General features: G+C 35.6%; 1 protein-coding gene across 3 annotated transcripts in view; it reads left to right on the forward strand.

Annotated features, from left to right (window-relative positions):
* arhgef39 (Rho guanine nucleotide exchange factor 39) overlaps positions 1-15,337 on the forward strand; it is an 82,811-nt gene that overhangs the window by 48,957 nt on the left and 18,517 nt on the right. For all 3 annotated transcript variants that reach the window (XM_088644669.1, XM_088644668.1, XM_088644670.1), the window contains 3 exons: positions 3,848-3,918; positions 7,353-7,481; positions 12,076-12,305. In XM_088644669.1, the coding sequence (XP_088500795.1) occupies positions 3,848-3,918; positions 7,353-7,481; positions 12,076-12,305 (430 nt within the window). The remainder of the gene's footprint in view (positions 1-3,847; positions 3,919-7,352; positions 7,482-12,075; positions 12,306-15,337) is intronic.

Here is a 15,337-nt window from a genome sequence, read left to right on the forward strand (position 1 = left end):
TGCACTCAAGTCAAGCCGCTGAATACTGAGAAATTATGCTGCGTAACACCTTGGCCAATGTAATACTCCTTCACCAATCCAAAACAACAAATTTTGGTGATTGATGGTTAGTTTCCCTTCAAAGGGGAAAGTCTTTTACAAGGATAATTGGTTTACTGATTATGAACAGAATAATGGATGGCTGGGTTTTGACCCAGTGAACACCCCTGATGAACAGACTCATTTCAATCTCCGAACCACAAAAAGTTCTTCCTTTTTACATTTTGTGGTTATACCATGGGCTGACTTGCTAGTGTTACTTCCTCTGTCCCTGAAGTAAGTTGTAAGTTACACATTTCTGCATACTGTAGGCAGTTCACTTTTATTTTTCTTTGTGGGTATTGCGGAATGTTGCGTTTTTTCTATACAATATATGAAGCAATATATATATATACTTCATTAAACTAGTGTGTATGGAATGCTTATGGTTTGATGTTTTATCAAAACCATCCTGCACTTCAGGCACTTTGCAGAATATGAAACCTATAATGCATCCACTTTGTTGAATAAGCTGTATTTGCTGCCCTAAATAAAGAGATGCCCTTAGTTTTGAATGCATTCGGAACAATATAGCAAGCCTCCTGTGCTGGTTTAATAAAAGAAAAAGAAAGTAAAGTAAATTGGAAACTGATTTTCATGCGAAGGATATCTTCCAGACTTGTAGTCTTCCCACAAAGACTTGTCAGTACTCAAGTTTAAAGAAACAGCAGCAGGGATGCTTTTCTTCTACTAGACTTTCTTACTTTCAGTAGTTTTTACAAGTGATGGGTGACATCCTTTTCCTGTCACAGGTATTTATATCATAATATGGCTGCAGGAAATGTGCGCTAGTTGTATTGTTCTTCTCGCAATGTTCTTTCAGTGATGAAATACTGTACTCTACGTTGACTGAATTCCTGGGAAAAAAATACTTCAGCAACATCTTTCACTAAAGTTTTATTCTTCTGGGGATATACACAATTCTGTAAACTTTATTATTATTTTTGTAACATAAAAGCTGTACGGTTCTTGAAGTAAAGACCCACAAATAATGAAGCTAGCTGTTTAAATATTTCATAATGCTTATTAACTTTATTTTTAATGCACCCTATTATCAGTGCAGTATTTCAGATTTGAAAGGTATGCAGTATACACTTGCATTTGTGGAGTTACAAGCTGCATTTGTTTTGCTATGCAATTTAGATTTTCTTTTTACTTTACAAAAACTACAGTTCCCCATCTCCTGAATATTGCATTTAGTTATTAAGAATAAAACATTGTCTGTAGAATACAAAAAGGAATGTGGATCCTTGGTGTTAGGTCAGCTTCAGTGATGGGACAAGTTATGACTGGTGACAACTAATAAACACAGTTTTAAATAGATGACTTCTTTATCTCTTATGGACATCTTTTTACATAATTTTGTAATATTGAATGTTATTCTTTAAAGTTTAAAATAAGCTCTTTTTTTCTACATTTTTGGCAACTGGCATAGAGGTTAATGCTACACAACCTTTCATTTTCATGTTATCAGTAGCTATTCCTATAAATACAAACACGCAAGTGTACAGTTTATACTTATGTTTTTCACTCAGTGCTCTTTTGGGAATATGCCTTGTGCTGGGCATCTAGTTATTCCAGTTATTTCCATAATAGTAGTATCTGATAGTGTGACCAAAATTTGAGTAAATGTATGTTGAGTAAATAAATTGAGTAAATGTATTTGCCATCTTGCACAATTTAATCTTGTATTTTCCATTGTGTTCGCTTTTCAGTAGGACATTTTTTTTATGTGCTATATCTCTTTTCCTGATTAATGAATATTATGACCAAAGGTTCCAGTCTTCAAAGGAAATCCTTTGATTTTACCATCGTAAGATTTCTTTTGTACCTCTTTGGTGTAATTTTAAACTGTCAATGTCTGTTCCTCCAGAGGTCTTGTCATTTTCTTCTGGCTCTCTATAAATCTGTGAAGAAAGGGGATCCATTTCTGATGCTGTCAAAGCTTCTGGTTATAAATTTGTTTTAAAAGCACAAAAAAATCATCTGTAAAAGCCACACTAAAGATTGTGAATCACTTTCTCCTCACAATCAAAGACTTATCAGTTCACTTGATGTCTCAAAATCTGTAATTATGGTACTTAATTAGATAGACTATGTATATCTAAAAATAAACATTTTGTTTTTTTAATGTTTATATGTAATGATTCAAAACCATATACAGTATAAAGCTAACATCATGTAGGTGGTGAAATATAAAAAAAATAATCCTTTCTGAATGACCATATGTCTCTATGTAATACCTATGGTATATCACTGGTGTATGATATCATTTTGGTTTGGAAGGTTAAATATTTAAATTAAGATGTCTGAAATTCTCCCATCCAATTGTTCAGATATATTTGTTAGTAGTAAATGACATAGAATTACCTACGGCTTATCTGGGCACATTCTACATAACGTTTATTTTGAAGAAAATTGTTTTAGATTCCAGTAGGGACTTTCAAACTTTCAAATTCAGTGTTAAAACATTACTAAAAATACGAAATGCAGGAATCTAAAGATATAATGTCATCGATAGCCCAAGACAATTTTTAACTGTTCCCTAAGAAATAGGCTATTAGCTTACTGCACCGTCTACAGACCATCCTTCTCATCCTGGAGTTAATGACTGGAAACCGAAAGGTATTGATGCCTTTTGTGACACAAAAATGGACCTGGTAGATGTGAAGGAAGTTTTAAATTATTCTTAATGGTTGTATTAGGCATAGGCAACATGTAATAGAACTGGAAATTTTAGGATGTGACCCGTCAAATTAAAGATTTAGAAGAAGTAATCATGAAGAAGACTGGAATTGTGAGTATCTGTTACAACTGATCACCTTGTTCAGGTATTTCGATTTTCTTCAGTTGTCTCACAGTTCTGTTTTTATCAGGCACTGGAAAAAGTCAAATAAATGTTCTGACTCAATACTGAACAGTATCTCTGTCATGCACAGTATCATCTGTGTGTATCAGCACAGAAAGTTGCTCTCTTTTCCTACTAATGTACATCTCTTGATAGCCCTTGATTTTAACAGTTGATCATTTATTACTTTTAAATGGCCAAGGATATTTGTGATCTTCCAATGACAATTTTTGACTTTGAAATGACTTGTTTGAGTTGAGATCCTACATCTTTTGCTTGATACCAGCCAATGTTAGGCTTTTTTCCACATACGGAGAATGTATAACGATAGCAGATGCTGTTCTTCAGACCTGTTTAAAATAATGGGGTTACACTGTAAATACCTCCACTGCCACTTTCAACTTTTGTGATGCAATTGTGGCATTTGTGTTCTTCTCATTCACTTCTCTCTGGGTTGTAAATCAGTTAATGGATTGGTTCCATGCTTGCACACTTTACTCTTTATATTGTGTTAGTGAACAAATGATTTGTGAAGTAGGTTCTTACATTGTTATGTTAAATAAGCCATTTTAATGTAAAAATGCTAACTAAAAGGAAAAGCACCTTAATCTTAGCATGGCAGGATGGCAAGTCTAATTACTGACTTTAACTGAATAATATACCAGAAGTAAACTTGACAAATATGTTTGACTATTGTAACAAACAAATGATCTATCTAATTATTACACAATAAAAAAACAATCAGAAAAGACTTATGCAACATGCATAAATTCCTTTGTTTGATAATTCAGAAAACTGTTTTATTTGTGAATCTTCTCAATGCCACTGTAAAATAAAATAAGGAAGAGCTTAAATTTGTGTTAATTAAACATTTTTGTTTGTGCGATTTATATTTAAGTAAAACTTTTGTTTCTGTTTTAGGTACAAGCATTTTTTACGGGACTTAACAGAAAACACAAGCCTCGACAATCCTGAGTTTCAGCAACTAACAAGTAAGGGCATTTTGAAGATTTGCTTTGTGACGTGCTGTCTATGTCATAACCTTTAATAGGATGCTTTGATTGGTGAGATACCATATACAAGTTGGAACTAAACCTGTGCCATTGTTTAAATCTGTTGCTCAATTGCTCAATAGCTTTTTCCTGTTCATGGAAGTGTATATAGTTATGTGGAGGTGTGAATCAAATGATGATGCAAACTTGAAATCTGACATACGTGTAAATATTGGATAACTTTTTCAAGAAAAAAGGTAAGCTGTCAAGAAATCCAAACCTTCTAAACTACAGTATTTTCATTTTTGTACCTACAAAAAACCCCACCACATTTCCCAGAAAGTGTGGCAAAATTAATGCTGCTCATGAGTTCTTTTTCCTTAGTTCGATCAGGCGGCAGTGACAGGAATGTTGTGTGGCTGCTGTATTTACTGCGATACAGGAAATGTTTACATCTTCCTACTAATAAAATAGAAATGAAAATGCTCTCACACAATGTTTTAAATAATCAGAGTCTTTGAGTAAAACAAGCAAGTTCAGCAGAACTATGTCAGGGTGTAATTGGTTCTTATTTCCCGGTGTCGTGGTCATGAACACTCCTGAATCAGGCTGCCTGGGGAATTGATACCCAGCATTAATGCATGGTCAACAGTGTTGATATACTGCAGCTGCTTGAATCCTTGCTGTTTCATTCATAATATCATTTGTCTCCCAAGTTGGATGTAGGGTTGTCTCTCCAGCTTATGCTTCAGCTTTTACACACACTAGAAGAAGGAAAATCACACCTAAGCTAATGCAAACCTTCCCCCAGGAGTATTGGAGCCATTTTCAGTTGTGTGCTTCCACTTTAATGACCCACTCCACTCAATGCGTGGTAATATAGAAGCTTTGTTAAATTGTCCTGTTCTGTAGCATTAAGAGAGGTTCTGTGTTACAGTCAATGAATAAGCAAGCTTTTCTTCTTTGGGGTCCAAAAAAAACATGCTAAAATGACATTTTGATTTGACTCGGCAAGAGTCAGGCCTTTGTAGTCCTTCGCCGAGTAATTGAAGACAGTCTTTGCTTCAACTTTGTATTATTGTAATGTTGTCACAAGACTTTTTTCTGGCAAAGTTACAGTGGTGTACATCTCTATGTGTCTGAAAGTGTATTCGTGGATCCTAAAGTAATTAACTCTGACCTTTGTATACAATGTGTAAGATAAATTAATGCGTATTTTAAAAAAAGTAAACAGAAGCCCAATAATGACTAATTTCTAATCTCAATGTCAAATAAACAGCAAATCCTAGTTAGGCACAAATTTACACAGAGAATTATTTATGTGTATTAATTAAAATCTCACTGGTTGTGCATTGCTTTTGCTTACAAATTAAAACAGCCAGATAATTTATTTCCTAAGATGAAGGAACATATCTAAATTTGCCCCATGTATAGTGTGCTTTCTTTTCAACATTTTCTTTTCTTGCTTAGCATGATCTCATTATAAATGGAATAATTTAAAAATAATCCAAACAAATAACATTCTGTCTGATTAACCAAGCCTGCAATGGAAATTACAAGTGCAATTATTATTTTTCCATGTGTTTTGCTTGGATTTATTTCAGTGTGCTTTATGTTACTGGCGTTATGTTAAGTGTTTTAATTACTGTACTTCAGAGTTCTTCTATTTGTGTGCTAATCTGTCTTTAGAAAATGTACTCAGACACACCATGCACACAGACAAATGGCTCATTCCCCCCACTTCATCCCTGCCAAAGGTTAATTATAAGACATTAACATAAAACATCTTGTATATTGCTATTAAACACATCTTCAACTAATAAAAAAAACTTGTGCATAGCTGTTGTAAATGAATGAAATATATATGGGCTGTTAAAAAAAGTAGAATTATCAAGATGCAATATAAAAAGATTTGACCTAATGAAATTAATAGAAAAACTTAAAAATAGAAAGACCATTTTTCATGGGCAAAACATAATCGATAGTAATAATTAACATAAGTAACCCATTTATTTAGCTGATTGCTTGATCTGAGTGAAGTCACTATAATGAACTCCAGCAACATGGACCTGATTCTTAATCTTCTATTGTTCAATGTATTCGGAAATACAGAAGACATGCATTTTCTTAAAATGTGAACCTGTATACAGTAACTGACATTTTTATCCTTCGCACTTCGGGGAGGTTTTTGAACACTGATATAAAAGGTTTTAGCACTTTTAGGTCTTGGAATCATATATGGTGTTATTGGAAAAAAATAACAAACAGGATTTATTTCAGTGTATAAAAACATTGCACAGCAGACATTCAAGTTACTCTGATCCACTTCATACACATTAGTACTAGATTGCACTGTTTCCCTTTGCGAACAATGTATGTTTGTGGCATTTATATAATACATTAAATATTTGCTGTTTGTTTATATTTTAATATAAGGTTATGGAGATATTTTCCATGATTGATCAATGTATTCTCTATACTGTATACTTGGTTCAAGTTTAAAAACATGTGGACAAGTATAGTATAAGACAAGTATAAAATTCCTAGCAATACTATCTTCATACAGATATATTTTCACTGTCGTTATTATTCTGCTTGTGTATCACAGTGTTTCTTATAAATAGATATACTGTACAATAATGGCACTGAAAATTGCATTTCTAGGTTATGTCTTACTGTATATTTTAAAAATCTGTATAACATTTTCTTCTAATTGCATTGTAGTATCCTAGTGTATATATAGAAAAATGTTACTGGAATTCACTGTATCTAGTAATTCTGAGGCAGAAAAGATTGTATTTTAATGAAGAGCATTAAGCATGGAAGAAACTAGTTAAAAGCCTTAACCCATATAAGTGAAGAAAAATATTTGTAGCTAGCATCGTAAGAAGCACATTCCAAGCATTTAAATGCTTCGATATTCTGAGTGTGTTAGTTATAAATAATTCTTACTGTTTTGGTATTCTACAAATTGTGTAGTTTTAAATTAATATTTCCTTCATTCTTAAGTGCACCCATTTAAAATTCACATCACATGAACTCTCTTTGCAAAATTTACAAAAACTCCACAAAGCTGACATTTCACATGTGCACTAACATAGCAGCTTTTCTGAAAATGTGGAACCAGAAAAGATCTTCTTAATTTTCCTCATGGCTGTAAAGGGCAAGGCAGAAAAAGAATAAGCTTATTCCTACATCAAGGATCCCATATCGGCAATCTTATGCCACTTTGAGGTAACATCCCTGCTGTGAAATATAAACAGCTTTTTGTTATTGCAGGTTCCAAGCAGTGGCATTCAAAACACAAATGGAATATTATTTAGCATTAATGCTATTAAAGAAACGAATATGCTTATTGACTAATAGCAGATTGAAAATTGCATTTCCAATTCAAGTATTTTTTATCAATTTTGTTTTAATTGTGTGAATGCCAGGGGTGGTGAAAGCAATCTCCGAGGTGTCTCAGCGTATTCAGGACAATGCTCGAAGTCATGAAAACCACCTGCAGATGCACCGGGTGCAGAAATTGCTAAAAGGACGAAAGACCAAGGTGTTGGCTCCAGGTCAGTTTCTGTGATCAGATATTCCTTTCATGTTTCCTGAAAGACCACCCCTTATCTGTTGTTTGGGGGAAGAGGGTGGAGGTGATGGTTGTGTGTGGTGTGGGGGGTGTTGAAAGTTTGTAAAATCTGCAAAAAAGCATGAATCTCTTAAGAAGAGCACCATGTGGCAATTAATGGAACCAAAGGAAGATAAAAGGTGAATAATGCTTGGCTGACAGTTTTAAGGAAAACGTATTAATAAAAAAAATGTCACTTCGGTAATTGGAAAAAAGTGTGGCTTCCTCCAACTTTCTTTTCTTCTCTCAGCTTCTAGAGTTTGTGTCCCTTTTTTCCCTGCTTTTTTTCCCTTTGTTTATCCCCTGAGAGATGCCCACATGTGTACAACACAGAGAAACCTAGTCATGAAAGCATCGGCCTGTCAGCCTCCCCGAGGACCAATTAATGGTTCTCCAAATCTTGTGGGCAGGCAGATAAAAAGCAAACCAAGAGTGTGTGTGAAGGAAAGATGAATACTCAACTAGCACCAGGCAGATTTTCTCAGATGTTGTTAGGAAGTTTAAGCATTCCCATCCAAATTCTTGGGGCTTTCGTATCTGCAGTTCTTCCTCTCATTCAACAACTTTTAGTCGTCCCTCTTTCCAGCCACCACCACCCCCCCCACCCCCCCACTGCCACCCAACTTCTAATGTTTGCAAGGGAAAGTGATGCTTTACAAATCAGTAACCTTAAAACACATTAAACAGCATAGGACAAATTCAGCAAAGAATTCAGCAAAGGCTGCTGAATCTCTCCTTCTTTCTCTGGCTCAGATCAATGAGTTATTGATGTGCCTGTCAGTTTGTCTGTTTGTGTGCTCATCTAATCTATCTGGGTCACTTTGGAGAACCACACTTATTTTTAGTTATCTCCCTGATTTGCAAGAGATGTTAGCAAAGTCTTTAAAAAAGAATATAAGAAATTGATAAACTTAAAAAAAACACGAAAGGTGTCCTGTTATGGAAATGTTTTTTGCACTGTTATAGAAATTAAGCAGGGGTTACAACTTTGTAAATCGGTACTACCTACATTTATGAATAGAGGTTTGATTTGACAGGTTCAGGCTTTGCAGGTGTGCAATTTTAGGACGTTTGCTGAAGTCCTTCACACAGGTGTTGCAAATCACTACCTTCTTGTATATATTTTAATGAAGCAACAATGGAGTGATACGATCAGGAACATGCCTACAATTCCTCAGTACAATCAGGATGTCTTTGAAATGTCATTGTGAGAGATCAATTTGGTATATTTTAAAGGGGAACTGGAAAAAGATCACAGAAATCTATTAAAGGTGAGTTAATATGCATACACAACTATTTTCCCTAACAGTTTCATTTTTTTCTGTCTGTGTTGTATGTGACGGGAGACATGCAGCCTTTGTAGTGCAACCTTTAGCACTAGCCTCACCTCCTGCGAATCCTTGGGTCTTTGAACAGCAGCCGAAGAGCTTTTTGAAATAGTGAGTTGAAAGTACACGACATAGAAAGGGGAGCTTGAAAGTCCTGCTCTTTGAACCTGTACTATTCAAAGTCCCGTGGATGATACAGGCGGGACAATAATGGACAGGCCGATGGCACGCTGGGTACAGAAGAATCTCTGATAATGAGGCTTTAGGGTATTGGAGTGCTGTTGTCCTGCAGAGATGTTTTAATAACTAGCCAGACTTTTTGACTTGTAGGTTCATTTTTTTTTTTGCCCAACGCGGTGTGGACATTATAATAATGCTTTTAAATGCTCGTTTTTATAACACCTCCTCCCCACCAATTTTTATCAATTTGATAACTTGTATAGTCTCTTTTGACTTATGATGGGTGTTAAATTTGTAATACATGTTCCTCTGTGCACCTGAAAATCACTTTGGGTGATGTTTTAGGTCAATTTAGGTCAATTATTGGAAATTGCAGAGACATTGGGGAGCTGCCGTCTTTTTTTCACATTTAACATTTCCCTTTTAATTCATTTTCAGATTAACTGAAAAGGCAATTGTGCATGGCTTCGTTTTGTGTTTCATATAATTTCATAACCATCCAATATTATTGTAGTCTGTGGTGTCTGAGAAAATCCCCCTAAAGATAAGCTTTTTTATTATGTGTAAAACTGCAAACAGGTACAGGTTGTACGTTCTTGCTTTTGCAAATACATTCCTTATGATTTGTACAGATAACATGAATTTTTCATTCAGTAATAAATAAAACACACGTGTTGCAGCAACTGCAGTGATGCTAATCCAGCAAGAGTATTCCACATAAACTGCTAATTATGTAATCAATATTGTGACACATACGTTTCATGGAATGATTCTGGGAAGCGCTAATCCTGTCAAAGTGAGAGCTACCAGAAGGAAAAACTGTACGTCTTGGTAATTACCTGTACAGTCACGTGTAGATGTGATTTTCAAGCAAATAGTCTTAGTTTCTAAGGGGAGAGAGAAGCAAAAGCCATTTATAGGGTTTGCATTACGTTTTCACAGCTGCATAAAATGTTTCATAGCTGATGAGATTTCGTTAGCTATTTCATATAATAATTTATAAACAAAATGGAAATATTGATATTAACATATGCTTACGTAATTAGTGTACTTATTTATATAATACAGAAGTGAAAACTTTGAAGGCTTTAGAATTATTTCCTGATTTTTGGACGTACATGCAAAGAATTATTTACTGCAGGAATGATTCAGTTAGTTTTGCTAACTCTTTTCTCCATCACATCAATTCACATAAATAAAAAAATCACCATACTTGGAAGAGTTTGGACTCGTGGTGTTCCTGGAATGTACATTCATGTCTGTTCAGCTGCCCCATTCTGTTTTTTATTGTTTTGAATTTTCAAAAACAAATATGTCTGTTTCATGATGGAACACACTTAAATGGATATGGCCCAAGCATAAAACCCCGTGGGTGGCACAGGGATAGCGCTGCTGCCACACAGTACTACAGTAGGTTCAGTTCCATACCTGGATGTTATCTTTGTGGAGTTTGTATGTTCCCGTGTGTTTTCCAGGTGCTCTGGTTTCCTCTCACTCCAAAGACTTACTGCTGTGTGCCCTGCAACAGTTTGGTGTCCCATCCTGGGTGTATCCTACTTTGTGTCCATTGGTTGTTGGGAAAGGCCTGGGCTCCTCCGGGACTCAGTTTTAGATAAAGCGGTTAGAAAATAGATGGTTTGGATAATACCCAGTGTAGATACAGCAGTAGCTGTCATATAGTCATTTTTTTCCTACTGAAGTGTTTTTACTAGGACCAATGCAAAATATGATTTATTCTGTACTGTATGACTGCACTTTTATAAAGCATAGACAGCATAAAAGACTGTCAGACATGCAGCAGAATACTGCCTTACAATTCTATAGATTCATTTTTGATTTGCAATTGGTAAAAAAATAAGAACTATTTTATCTATCCTATTTCATCTGCAACTGCAGACTCAGAGTGTTTCAGTAATCTTGTGCACTTCATCTTCATGAATGTCAAATATGTCAGTCTGGCATTATCCAATATGTGTAGGCTATTGTTGTCTGTGGTCAATATTGGTCCCCTTGATCCATGACATTAGGTTCCTGGCTTGCAAGAAGAGGTTAATTCCACATTGGAAAGTAAAAAAACAATGGTGTCTCAGCTGTGGAGCATTCACACAGCTCAAGATGTGTTCCTGGCAGAAATGTTATTTTTCCCTTTTACTTTTTAGCGTGAAACAAACCTTGGCTTGTTCCTTTTCAGTTTGAACAGACATAGCTCCTCACTCTAACATGTTTAAAACATAAACATGTTTATGTTTTATTTGTTTTCAGATAGTTTTAGTGTTTAACTGTCATGTGTATATCTTCAATCTGAGTCTGATTTTTGTAGTATTTCATTACTGAAACATCTGCATTTTCACTGGTTGAATCACTTTAAAAGCCCCTATTGTTTTGACATTTGGAAACCAATCATTTTTCACAATTTGCTAGTGAAATGTGCTAATTGTATCATGAAGATGAGGACCACAGTGAAAAGTGGAACATGACTACTGGTAATATACATCAATACTTATCTCTCTATAACAAATGTGGCCGGCAGCAAGAACTCATTTTAACTGTGCCAGTTCAAAATGAGTGAATATTGGCTCGCAGACTTTGATAAGGAACTTAATGAATTTAATAGGTTTAACCAGGATATTAAACGTTCAGCAGTGGGTGTTTTAAAGAAACACCCAAGTATGCTGAAGGAATCATCTGAGTTTCATAAAAATGTTTCTGTATATCAAATCAATGCCATTAAAGTCCAATTGGCCCCTGTTTGACCTAGTGGTAATCTTAAGAGGTCTTCAATATGTAAAATCAGGTTTGTGAAACACTGCATCGTCAAAGCCCTGATCACAGGACATTAAGGTAATTAAAATAGGGGGAAGGTGTCATATTTAATCTTTTCCATCTAAATGTCAATCTCTGATTGTGTTCTCATCTCCTTTCAGCACTTCTGATCACGCAGAGACCCATATCTGGACAACAGTACTCTTCCACATGTGCCTCCTGCATCTTTTTTTCAGTGGTTATGAGTTGTTTTTCATTCCTCCACAGGAAGGTGGTACATCCGAGAAGGCTGGCTCCGTGCTGTGCCCATTAATGGCGAAGACGCCAAGCCTAAGATGTTCTTTTTGTTCTCTGATATTCTGCTCATGACCAAGCCATGTCACCCCCTTCATCCCACCAACTCGGACAAATTTGAATGTCAGGCCCTCTACCATCTGAAGGAATGTGCTGTGGACAAAGTGTTTGGCCACACCAAGAGCCAAGGAGGCCTCATCAGTGTGAGTCGTACTCTCTGCCTTTTCGATAAATTATTCTTAATTTCTTGAATTCATCTCCTGCAGCATGTGAGGCAGCAGCTTGGAGTAAAGTTTAAGGCACTAGAGTCTGGAGTGTTCAAACCTCAGGTGGGTCATTTCTGCTATACCCTTGAGCAAGGTACTTCACTCACATTGCTTGAGTAAAATACCCTGTTACAGTATATAAATGGGTATGAAAGTAAGTTTTCTTCAATAAACTGCTATTGTATAATGTTAAATATACAAATCTAGACTGATATATGTCACAACACAGTCGGCTGAAATAAACAGTAAGTTAGAGAATAAGTAATAATTATGTGATCAAGCAGAAAGAAAACAACAGAGGTAATGATAGGAAAGGAATTTGCTGTAAAACTATGTGAATTCTGTAGTGGATGTTATGCAGTACAATCACAATTCTGAAATATAGTGGGCAGGGTAAGTAGGATATACAATTACCCTAAATATTTATGTAGTCCACATACTCTACTACTCTATGTACCACACCAACATCCACTCACTTTCAGAAAGTAGGCTCACTTTGTTGTTGGCTTTAAAGCAAGCCTAACTGCTGATATATGTAAGGACTGAATGAAGTTTAGCCTTAGCAATTAAAAAGTTCATTTGTGTCCCAGTTTATATAAAAACTAAAGAGACATGAAAAGCCATCGTATGTTTTATGTTAATTTGAAATCAGTATAACTATTCTCTTACTGCAATTGGAAATCAAACATATTCAAATTTATAACAAGTCCCATCTGACTCTTCACATACACAGAGAGACTCACATGTATGCACTTTGCCCCTGAGATGATTATCTAAGCAGTAAACATGCATAGCTTATTTATCATTCTGTTTATGAGTAGTACTTTTAATGCATCACTATGTTCTCAGGGTGCTTTTGTCTCAGAAAAGTCACCACAGTTTATATTTAGAATTTGCTCAAGTTTGACAGTCCACCAATAGGTTTTGAAAACAGTAAATAATATTCATGGCGACTCTAGCAACACTGACCTCTTTGTCCTTTCTCATAGGTTTAGGAGCCATTTTAATTTATTAATTTATCTTAATGACTATCACTTTTTACTTGGGTGATCACTATCACGGACACTTCTTTGCACAATCAAATATCAAAGCCCAACACAATAACATACACTAATATACGCAGAACACTTTAAGAACATGAGAGAAATTAGACTTGTTTACTCATGGAGGAGGCTGACTGAGAAAGAACAAGATCAGACCGTGTAGTCCATCTCTCTTGTTCTCTCGTGGAAAGATCTCTCGGACCAGCACACATCACAGCTCATTGATGCTTCTTGACCACGTGGATACTCAGAATCCGTGGGTTGCACAAGGTAAAATGGTCTACAGAAAATTTGCAAGGATATGCAAGTTCATGTAAGGCAAATGCGGGTACTTCACAGGATTACTGTATATGGTTTTTATTGGAAATGTTGATTTGCTAAAAAAAAGCTATAGTATTTTGCTATTTCGGGTATTAATGACATTACAAAACCTCTAAATAAATCTGCCTAAATCTTATATGTATGCTTACTGCTTTTAAAAGCCTGCTTGTGAATCAAGATTATTTTGTGTTTCCTCTTTATGGATACCTTTTATGTTTATTACTTAATTTCTTCTGCTGTGTTGTTTCTGTACTTTTATGATTACCAAATTAAAGGCTAAAAAAATGTTTTGTTTTTAAGACTAGATATACATTAGCTTTTTGTCAGATCATTCCTTTTCTTTATATTTTAAGTCATATTTCAAACTTTGAAAGTGGCTTAAAACCTTTCTTATAGGTGATACGAAGGGATGAAATTTAAAGAGACAAATAAAACTAGAAGGCCAAGGGTAGCCAAAAGGGATTCAGGAAGATGAGATTCAACAGTGTGCCACTATCATTTGCCTTGGACTCCTATTACTTACCAGCACTTATCTATGAATGTACTGTTGTTGACCAGCCACATTGCTCTACAGCTGGTGATTAGACAAGCAGCAGGAATTTTAATGGAGTTTCAGTCATATATTTTTTCCCAGACCATTCAAGACTTAAGGCTTTAGGCACTGAGTGTGTTGAAGCCCTGTTACCACCCCTGTGTGGTACGCCTTCTACTCCTGCAGTTTTATCACAGGTGGCAAAACAACAAATGGAGAGCCTCATTCAGCAATATTTTGCTGCTGCCTAACCCTTTCAGCATTGCTTTAGACATGTGGGCATTTGGATTTTATAAATACCCAGGCTGCTCCTTGAGTCTAACAAAGAGTGATGGTCAGAATTGTTTGCTGGGTTGCTTGCTTATAGGATATGCAGCATTTTTTTGGCTAAAAGGGGCCTAAAGTTTTTTTTTTTACCTACAGCCTGATTTTGTTCCAGCGAGATTCAGTTTATAGTCCACTGGTTGGTCTTTTGGCAGTTGATATTCTGTATATTTAATTTCAGCTGATCTGCTCATTTTGTCCTCTCATTTTCTACTTTGTCAGAGCTTTCTTAATAGATTAAATATTTTAACATCAGCCTGGGACAGGCTTCTGTAGCTGGCACAGGAGACTACACATTTCATATTGGCTATTAGCCCTGTTTGGTGGATTTGACATTTTGTTTTTTAAAGGGGCAAAACAGTAAGAGTGGAAATCTAGTTTTGCAATGTTGATTTGTATTTCCAACATTTTGATGTATGCAGTGTTTTATGAACACTACTCCTCGATACCAGTAGTCTACCCTACTGTATCACAAACCCCCATGGTGTGTGAACTTAGAAATGGACAATAAGGAAAGAAAATGCAACCGAATATACAGAAGCAATCTTTTGCTCCTTTTCCACCTGTTGCTGGGCTTCCAAATAAATGACAAATCCCAAGCAAACCACGTGCAATATATGTCTACATGGGGACCGTGCCCAGGGGTATGCTGTGATATTGCAATCCTACATGTCTGTAAAAGAACACTGGCATTTGCCTGTGAAAGTGCCAGATAGGGACTGTGCCAGACAAGTTAACATATCATTAGT

The sequence above is a fragment of the Lepisosteus platostomus genome, chromosome 9 (assembly GCF_059453375.1).
Source record: "Lepisosteus platostomus isolate fLepPlt1 chromosome 9, fLepPlt1.hap1, whole genome shotgun sequence".
Taxonomy (NCBI): Eukaryota; Metazoa; Chordata; class Actinopteri; order Semionotiformes; family Lepisosteidae; genus Lepisosteus; species Lepisosteus platostomus.